At 46.4% G+C, this 10,601-nt stretch overlaps 1 protein-coding gene across 16 annotated transcripts in view; it reads left to right on the top strand.

Annotated features, from left to right (window-relative positions):
* Window positions 1-3,279: 3,279 nt before the first annotated feature.
* Window positions 3,280-10,601, top strand: part of LOC139582421 (high mobility group nucleosome-binding domain-containing protein 3-like) — a 23,765-nt gene continuing 16,443 nt past the window's right edge. For 13 of the 16 annotated variants that reach the window (XM_071412391.1, XM_071412392.1, XM_071412405.1 and 10 more), the window contains exon 1: window positions 3,292-3,451. In XM_071412391.1, the coding sequence (XP_071268492.1) occupies window positions 3,437-3,451 (15 nt within the window). In that variant the 5' untranslated portion in view covers window positions 3,292-3,436. Of the gene's footprint in view, window positions 3,452-10,601 lie in introns of all 16 variants that reach the window. The other 3 variants (XM_071412406.1, XM_071412404.1, XM_071412407.1) reach the window with 3 other exon arrangements.

Here is a 10,601-nt window from a genome sequence, read left to right on the forward strand (position 1 = left end):
TTCTAGTTCCTGAAACGCTATTGTATGTTTCTGGTCCACACGTGCAGTTAGCCTAGATAGGGGGTGGTTTGTTGTGTGTGTGTGTGTGTGTGTGTATTGTAGCCTATTGTAGTGTTCTGTGCTGTGCTGTGGTTTTCCCCATTGTGATGTCACTGTAGAATGTTGCGATGGATGTCCAATGGCCATTGTTGTTGGGAGGGTTCTTTCTGTAGAATGTTGTGTGAAGGGAGCTCCATTGTGAAGCTTTTGTAGAACGTTGTGTGAGATCCAACCATTATGACGTCATAGTAGAGGAGAATGGTTGTGTGAGCTGGGCTGACTTCTGCTGTCACGTGTCACCTTAGTGCCTATAGTCTATAGCTGCTCTGGAAATATCACCAGGGATGTGGTGGGGGAATCATTCATTCATTCCAGAGTTTCCCTGCACTTCTAAGTTGTTGTGTGGATAAATGTGTTGAGTAGACTAATGCTGCTATTATGGATCCAATAGATGTATCAATTAATCTGTGTTTCAACTTGGCAGTCATATATACTATAAATACATGGATATTGCATTGATAAATAGACAATAAAACATTCAAGTTAAAATACAAATGAAAAACATGACAAAATGTACGTTTACATTTGGGGATACTCAAAGAGTTGTGGTGATTAAGTGGCTAAAGTAAGTTATGTGTGAATGTTTGTATTGTTCAGTCCTGGCCTTTGGCATGTTTCATGTAAAGCGATAACACACACAGTGTTTGAGAAATAACTGCACTTTATTGACTTTTGGTTATACTGTGGAAGATGTGGCAATATTGATTGTTGAATATAGCTACTCTATCAATGTTTGTCTTATTGATTTGTTAATGATTGATAGTGTGTTTATAACACAGCCCTTATTGATTGTTAATGATTGATAGTGTACTTCCCTTTAGACTGCTATAGTCTCATTCTTCTGGCCTGTTGCCTGCAAGCTGGAAAAAAAGTTGGACTCGGACCCGAGGACAGTCAGACCCGACCCGAATGGACCCGAAGACAACTCAACCTAGACCCAACCCATACCCTAATAGGACCAGGCCTGATTAGACCCGACCCATACCCTAATAGGACCAGACCTGATTAGACCCGACCCATACCCTAATAGGACCAGGCCTGATTAGACCTGACCCATACCCTAATAGGACCAGACCTGATTAGACCCGACCCATACCCTAATAGGACCAGACCTGATTAGACCCGACCCATACCCTAATAGGACCAGACCTGATTAGACACGACCCATACCCTAATAGGACCAGACCTGATTAGACCCGACCCATACCCTAATAGGACCAGACCTGATTAGACCCGACCCATACCCTAATAGGACCAGACCTGATTAGACCCGACCCATACCCTAATAGGACCAGACCTGATTAGACCCGACCCATACCCTAATAGGACCAGACCTGATTAGACCCGACCCATACCCTAATAGGACCAGACCTGATTAGACCCGACCCATACCCTAATAGGACCAGACCTGATTAGACCCGACCCATACCCTAATAGGACCAGACCTGATTAGACCCGACCCATACCCTAATAGGACCAGACCTGATTAGACCCGACCCATACCCTAATAGGACCAGACCTGATTAGACCCGACCCATACCCTAATAGGACCAGACCTGATTAGACCCGACCCATACCCTAATAGGACCAGACCTGATTAGACCCGACCCATACCCTAATAGGACCAGACCTGATTAGACCCGACCCATACCCTAATAGGACCAGACCTGATTAGACCCGACCCATACCCTAATAGGACCAGACCTGATTAGACCCGACCCATACCCTAATAGGACCAGACCTGATTAGACCCGACCCATACCCTAATAGGACCAGACCTGATTAGACCCGACCCATACCCTAATAGGACCAGACCTGATTAGACCCGACCCATACCCTAATAGGACCAGACCTGATTAGACCCGATCCATACCCTAATAGGACCAGACCTGATTAGACCCGACCCATACCCTAATAGGACCAGACCTGATTAGACCCGACCCATACCCTAATAGGACCAGACCTGATTAGACCCGACCCATACCCTAATAGGACCAGACCTGATTAGACCCGACCCATACCCTAATAGGACCAGACCTGATTAGACCCGACCCATACCCTAATAGGACCAGACCTGATTAGACCCGACCCATACCCTAATAGGACCAGACCTGATTAGACCCGACCCATACCCTAATAGGACCAGACCTGATTAGACCCGACCCATACCCTAATAGGACCAGACCTGATTAGACCCGACCCATACCCTAATAGGACCAGACCTGATTAGACCCGACCCATACCCTAATAGGACCAGACCTGATTAGACCCGACCCATACCCTAATAGGACCAGACCTGATTAGACCCGACCCATACCCTAATAGGACCAGACCTGATTAGACCCGACCCATACCCTAATAGGACCAGACCTGATTAGACCCGACCCATACCCTAATAGGACCAGACCTGATTAGACCCGAGTGACAAAAAATATATAGATCAGCCAAGTTGCTCTTCTGGTTAACAAATAGGTCCTTATATGTTGGCTAGGACTTCTATAAGTCAATACATCCACCTTATTAGCTTAAAATAAATATCTCATATAGTCTATGCAGAGCCATGGTCGGGTCCATTTAGGTCCACTCGGGTCTATCAACTGTAGTTAGATAGACCCGATGACAATCGAACAGAACCCAACCCGGACCTGAGGGACAAATTACAATTTCAGACCCGAAAGAAAATCGTGCCCAGGTTAGGCCTGGGGTATATTGGGTCCACCCAGACCCATGAAGACCTCTACTTCCAGCCTAGACTACCCAGAACCACCTTAGAACCATCATCTTTCTATTGGCCTCTCTACTTTTCTCTTCCCTTTCCTTCCCTTCTCTTCCCTTCCCTTCTCTTCTCTTCTCTTCTCTTCTCTTCTCTTCTCTTCCCTTCCCTTCCCTTCCCTTCCCTTCCCTTCCCTTCCCTTCCCTTCCCTTCCCTTCTCTTCTCTTCTCTTCCCTTCTCTTCTCTTCTCTTCTCTCTTTCTTTCAACCTACACATCTGGCCATCACCATGGAGAGGCCATGATTTGCTTACAAGGAGTGCGTAGCCAATCAGACAAGCCATGGGATCCCTATTCTCAAGCTTCAACCAATGTGCGCAGCGGTGATATTTGCATACAGGGAGGCTTGACCAATCCGTTGTCACTACAGGAGCAGGTTTTGCGGGTTCTGGCCTATGTGCGGGCGGGATGCAGAGATAAAGGTCTGCATATGATTACCATGTGATTATAGAAGGTGTTTAGTATTGATCCAGTATCTGGTGGTAGGTTACTTCTAAACTCGCGCTGTGGACCTGCAGGGTGGACTGTTTGATCCTTTCTGACGGGAATAGTATCTCTGTAACAACATGCCTAAAAGGAAGGTGAGTCGCTCTGTTTAAAAAACAACCATCTCTAAACCGTTGTATCTGTGAGAGACAGGATAGCGGGCGTCTCTCTTAGCAGGTGAGCTGATGCGAAAGTTTCCAAACCCGAGCACCGCCTGTTAGAACGGTTCAGCCGGGACCTTTTCGGTCTGATGGGAGTCCAGAGGGGATGCGCGGGGCATGGCAGCGTTACTCCATGTTATTCGGTGTGTTTTCTGTCGAAACCCCTGCTCTCTCTCTCGCTCTTCATGGCCGGTGTGTACTCCCTGTTCACCCATACCGCGCTCCGGAATGCCGACCGGCAGGGATATGTGCGGTACCGCCGCTGGCGGTTTGAAGTGTCCGCTTTATCCCCGTCGTGACTACTTGGAGATTATTGTGCCTTTAGTGCATTTTAACGTGTTAGTGTGCCGACCTGTCTACCGGTAGGGATTTAAATCTGTCGATGGAAGAAGGATTTCACATGTTTTCCCCCTCTAGAAAGACAGTCTCTTCCTCTGTCTCTGTGGCGACCTGTCATTTTGTTTGCCCTACCTGTTTAACTAAAACATTTAAAACGATCAGTTTGCAAACAATGTAAAAAAAATAATCATCCTTGAGTTGCTAAAGATGCATATAAGCGTGGTCTCTTGGGTAAGGCAGCTGTTAAATGCAGGCGTTTCAGCCCGGCTCGGTGCTTTCTGTGGAGAGGCAGACAGAGAAAGCACCGAGCATAGGCGTTGGTCATTTTCTCTAGTTATGTGGTGATTGGCTCAGTGTTCCGTCAGTCATGGGGACACTGTCACCGCAGAATCTCCAGGGAGAGCAAGGCAGTTCAAGACCCTTTGGGTGCTGCCAGAGATTTACATTAGAAGTGCCTGTCCAAGAAGGCTCAAGATCATTGGCCACAGATAAAATTACGTTAAATCACGTTATTTCTGCCGTAGCTTTGATTGGATTGATCATGTCAACAGCATACTTTAAAAAATCTTGGGTAACATGCTAGCTAGACAAGCAGTCATCATCATGAATCACGTTGACAATCTACTGGCAAATCCTTTTCAATCCTTGTCATATTCAGAGAAATTATAGATAAAACGTATCGGTGCTCATCGGCCATTGGACATAAATATTACACAACAAGTCGGAGATCACAAATTCAACAATGAGTGGTTTGGAAGGAATCTGGCTAACTGCGATGCAAAGCAATCACTATTTTGCTTCCTCTGCACACTATTCGGGTAAACCACTTCTCCAATCTTTTTGGAAATATAACAAAGAACAAACAGCAAAAACGTGTCGATGGTATGCTCAATTAAATTATAAAATATACAGACCACAAATTCCAATTGGCTATACTTAAACTCTTTAACATCATCCTCAGCTCTGGCATCTTCCCCAATATTTGGAACCAAGGACTAAGCACCTCAATCCACAAAAGTGGAGACAAATTTGACCCCAATAACTACCGTGGGAGAAGCGTCAACAGCAACCTTGGGAAAATCCTCTGCATTATCAGCAGACTCGTACATTTCCTCAGTAAAAACAATGTACTGAGCAAATGTCAAATGAGCTTTTTAGCAAATTACCATATGACAGACCACGTATTCACCCTGCACACCCTAATTGACAAACAAACAAACCAAAACAAAGGCAAAGTCTTCTCATGCTTTGTTGATTTAAAAAAATATTTTGACTCAATTTGGTATGTGGGTCTGCTATACAAATTGATGGAAAGTGGTGTTGGGGGAAAAACATACAACATTATAAAATCCATGTACACAAACAACAGGTGCGCGGTTAAAATGGCCAAAAACACACACTTCTTCCCACAGGGCCGTGAGGTGAGACAGGGGTGCAGCTTGAGCCCCACCTTCTTCAATATATATAACAATGAATTGGCGCGGGCACTAGAACAGTCTGCAGCACTCGGCTTCACCCTACTAAAATCAGAAGTTAAATGTCTACTGTTTGCTGATGATCTGGTGCTTCTGTCACCAACCAAGGAGGGCCTACAGCAGCACCTAGATCTTCTGCACAGATTCTGTCAGACCTGGGCCCTGACAGTAAATCTCAGTAAGACCAAAATAACAGCGTTCCAAAAAATGTCCAGTTTATAGGACCACAAATACAAATTCCATCTAGACACCGTTGCCCTAGAGCACACAAAAAACTATACATACCTCTGCCTAAACATCAGTAACTTCCACAAAGCTGTGAACGATCTGAGAGACAAGGCAAGAAGAGTCTTCAATGCCATCAAAAGGAACATAACATTTGACAAACCAATTAGGATCTGGCTAAAAATACTAGAATCAGTTAAAGAACCCAATTGAGACTCTGAATGCAGAATTCTGCAAAAATATCCTCTGTGTACAACGTAAAAACACTAAATAATGCATGCAGAGCAGGCTTAGGCCGATACTCGCTAATTATCAAAATCCAGAAAAGAGCTGTTAAAAATTCTACAACCACCTAAAAGGAAGCGATTCCCAAACCTTCCATAACAAAGCCATCACCTACAGAGAGATGAACCTGGAGAAGAGTCCCCTAAGCAAGCTGGTCCTGGGGCTCTGTTCACAAACACAAACACACCCCACAGAGCCCCAGAACAGCAACACAATTAGACCCAACCAAATCATGAGAAAACAAAAAGATAATTACTTGACACATTGGAAATAATTTACAAAAAAACTGAGCAAACTAGAATGCCATTTGTCCCTAAACAGAGAGTCCACAGTGGCAGAATACCTGACCACTGTGACTGACCGAAACTTAAGGAAACATTTGACTGTACAGACTCAGTGAGCTTTGCCTTGCTATTGAGAAAGGCCGCCGTAGGCAGACCTGGCTCTCAAGAGAAGACAGGCTATGTGCTCACTGCCCACACAATGAGGTGGAAACTGAGCTGCACTTCCTAACCTCCTGCTAAATGTGTGACCATATTAGAGACACATATTTCCCTCAGATTACACAAATTTGAAAACAAACCCAATTTCGATAAAGTCCGATATCTACTGGGTGAAATACCACAGTGTGGAACAAGAAAAGGGCAACCAGTGAAGAACAAACACCGCTGTAAATACAACCCATATTTATGTTTATTGATTTTCCCTTTTGTACTTTAACTAATTGCATATAATATGACATTTGTAATGTCTTTATTCTTTTGAAACTTTTGTGAGTTTAATGTTTACTGTTCATTTTTATAATTTATTTCACTTTTGTTTATTATCTAGTTCACTTGCTTGCTTTGGCAATGTTAACATATAAAGCCCTTAAATTGAAATTGAATTGAGAGGGAGGGGGCGTATGAAGAAAGAGGCAGAGATAGGGGGGGGGGGGGGGGCATGGAGAGTGAGGCAGAGAGAGAGGGGGGGGGGGGGGGGGCATGGAGAGTGAGGCAGAGAGAGGGGGGGGGCATGGAGAGTGAGGCAGAGAGAGAGGGGGGGGGCATGGAGAGTGAGGCAGAGAGAGGGGGGGGCATGGAGAGTGAGGCAGAGAGAGAGGGGGGGGGGCATGGAGAGTGAGGCAGAGAGAGAGGGGGGGGGCATGGAGAGTGAGGCAGAGAGAGAGGGGGGGGACATGGAGAGTGAGGCAGAGAGAGAGGGGGGGGGGGCATGGAGAGTGAGGCAGAGAGAGGGGGGGGGCATGGAGAGTGAGGCAGAGAGAGGGGGGGGGGCATGGAGAGTGAGGCAGAGAGAGGGGGGGGGCATGGAGAGTGAGGCAGAGAGAGAGAGAGAGAGTGAGGGGGGGGCATGGAGAGTGAGGCGGAGAGAGGGGGGCATGGAAAGTGAGGCAGAGAGAGAGAGTGAGAGGGAGGGCATGGAGAGAGGCAGAGAGAGGGGGGCATGGAACGTGAGGGAGAGAGAGAGAGAGAAAGGGGGGTCATGGAGAGTGAGGCAGAGATAGAGAGAGAGGGTGGGGGGGCATGGAGAGAGGGGGGGATAGAGAGTGAGGCAGAGAGAGATGGGGGGGGAATAGAGGGTGGGGGCATGGAGAGAGAGGGGGGAGGGCATGGAGAGTGAAGCAGAGAGCGAGGTTGTTGCTATGTAAATTATGCATTGTCCTCTGGCTAAACCACCAGGGTGTTTGCATAGCCTGTTTTAGAGAAAGACCCAAGATAGGTAGGTGTTTAGCTAGCCTATCTACCTGTCAACCTGCCTACCTGTGAGCCTGTCTACCTGTCTACCTGTCTACCTGCCTACCTGCCTACCTGTCAACCTGCCTACCTGTCTACCTGCCTACCTGTCCACCTGCCTACATGTCTACCTGTCTACATGTCTACCTGTCTACCTGCCTACCTGTCTACCTGCCTACCTGTCAGCTTGTCTACCTGTCAACCTGCCTACCTGTCTACCTGCCTACCTGTCAGCTTGTCTACCCGTCTACCTGCCTACCTGCCAGCCTGTCTACCTACCGACCTGTCCACCTGCTTACCTGTCTGCCTGTCTACCTGCCTACCGTTTATTATGGATCCCCATTAGTTCCTGTCAAGGCATCAGCTACTCGTCCTGGGGTTTATTATGGATCCCCATTAGTTCCTGCCAAGGCAGCGGCGACTCTTCCTGGGGTTTATTATGGATCCCCATTAGTTCCTGCCAAGGCAGCAGCAACTCTTCCTGGGGTTTATTATGGATCCCCATTAGTTCCTGCCAAGGCAGCAGCTACTCTTCCTGGGGTTTATTATGGACCACATTAGTTCCTGCCAAGGCAGCAGCTACTCTTCCTGGGGTTTATTATGGATTCCCATTAGTTCCTGCCAAGGTAGCAGCTACTCTTCCTGGGGTTTATTATGGATCCCCATTAGTTCCTGCCAAAGCAGCAGCTACTCTTCCTGGGGTTTATTATGGATCCCCACTAGTTCCTGCCAAGGCATCAGCTACTCTTCCTGGGGTTTATTATGGATCCCCGTTAGTTCCTGTCAAGGCAGCAGCTACTTTTCCTGGGGTTTATTATGGATTCTCATTAGTTCCTGCCAAGGCATCAGCTACTCTTCCTGGGGTTTATTATGGATCCCCATTAGTTCCTGCCAAGGTAGCAGCTACTCTTCCTGGGGTTTATTATGGATCCCCGTTAGTTCCTGTCAAGGTAGCAGCTACTCTTCCTGGGGTTTATTATGTATCCCCATTAGTTCCTGCCAAGGCAGCAGCTACTCTTCCTGGGGTTTATTATGGATTCTCATTAGTTCCTGCCAAGGCATCAGCTACTCTTCCTGGGGTTTATTATGGATCCCCATTAGTTCCTGCCAAGGTAGCAGCTACTCTTCCTGGGGTTTATTATGGATCCCCATTAGTTCCTGCCAAGGTAGCAGCTACTCTTCCTGGGGTTTATTATGGATCCCCATTAGTTCCTGCCAAGGCAGCAGCTACTCTTCTTGGGGTTTATTATGGATCCCCATTAGTTCCTGCCAAGGCAGCAGCTACTCTTCCTGGGGTTTATTATGGATCCCCACTAGTTCCTGCCAAGGCATCAGCTACTCTTCCTGGGGTTTATTATGGATCCCCACTAGTTCCTGTCAAGGCAGCAGCTACTCTTCCTGGGGTTTATTATGGATCCCCATTAGTACCTACCAAAGCAGCAGTTACTCTTCCTGGGGTTTATTATGGATCCCCATTAGTTCCTGCCAAGGCAGCAGCTACTCTTCCTGGGGTTTATTATGGATCCCCATTAGTTCCTGCCAAGGCATCAGCTACTCTTCCTGGGGTTTATTATGGATTCCCATTAGTTCCTCCCAAGGCAGCGGCTACTCTTCCTGGGGTTTATTATGGATCCCCATTAGTTCCTGCCAAGGCATCAGCTACTCTTCCTGGGGTTTATTATGGATCCCCATTAGTTCCTGCCAAGGCATCAGCTACTCTTCCTGGGGTTTATTATGGATCCCCATTAGTTCCTGCCAAGGCATCAGCTACTCTTCCTGGGGTTTATTATGGATCCCCATTAGTTCCTGCCAAGGCATCAGCTACTCTTCCTGGGGTTTATTATGGATCCCCATTAGTTCCTGCCAAGGCAGCAGCTACTCTTCCTGGGGTTTATTATGGATCCCCATTAGTTCCTGCCAAGGCAGCAGCTACTCTTCCTGGGGTTTGGCAAAATTAAAGCAGTTTATACAATTTTAAAACATTACAATACATTCACAGATTTCACAACACACTGTGTGCCCTCAGGCCCCTACTCCACCACTACCACATATCTACAGTACTAAATCCATGTGTTTGTGTGTGAATGCATGTGTCTGTGCCTATGTATGGAACAGTCCCCGCTGTTCCATAAGGTGTTTTTTAATCTGTTTTTTAAATCAAATTTAACTGCTTGCCCTAGTTACCGTATGTAGAATAGAGTTCCATGTAGTCATGGCTCTATGTAGTACTGTGTGCTTCCCATAGTCTGTTCTGGACTTGGGGACTGTGAAGAGACCTCTGGTGGCACTGTCCCTGAGGCTGAGCGATAGTATCTGCTGATAGTCATGATCTCTACTCATCTCCTCTCCAGTCATAATTACTATTAGTCATGAAACTTCCTGATTCTCCAGGTCCGATCTGGGGTACAAACACACACATACACCAGTGGAGGCTCGTCAGAGGAGGACCAGCCTCCTCAGTAAATTTCAGAAAAATTTAAATAGTGAAACATTAAAAAAGTTATCCTTTTTCGATAAAACTATACTAAATATATTTACGTCACCAAATAATTAATTTAAGCACACTGTTTTGCAATGAAGATCAACAGTAGCCAGCACTCTGTAGGGTAGCACCATGGTGTAGCCGGAGGACAGCTAGCTTCCGTCCTCCTCTGGGTACATTGACTACAATACAAAACCTAGGAGGCTCATGGTTCTCACCCACTTCCATAGACTTACAGAATAATTATGAGAACGTCCAGAGGATGTCCTCTAACATATCAGAGGTCTTGCAGCATGAACTGACATGGTGTCCACCCAATCAAAGGATCAGAGAATGAATCTGGTACTGAAAGCATAAGCTACAGCTAGCTAGCACTGCAGTGCATAAAATGAGGTGAGTAGTTGATTAAAGAGAGAAAGACAATAGTTGTAAACATTTTTCAACAACTTAATTTCTTCCAAAATTAAGGAGAAGCAGAGAGAGGGAGAGCTATCATAGAATATATATTTTACTTTCACTTTCACGTACTTAGCTGGTGTCAAATG

The sequence above is a fragment of the Salvelinus alpinus genome, chromosome 8, assembly GCF_045679555.1.
Source record: "Salvelinus alpinus chromosome 8, SLU_Salpinus.1, whole genome shotgun sequence".
NCBI classification, from domain to species: domain Eukaryota; kingdom Metazoa; phylum Chordata; class Actinopteri; order Salmoniformes; family Salmonidae; genus Salvelinus; species Salvelinus alpinus.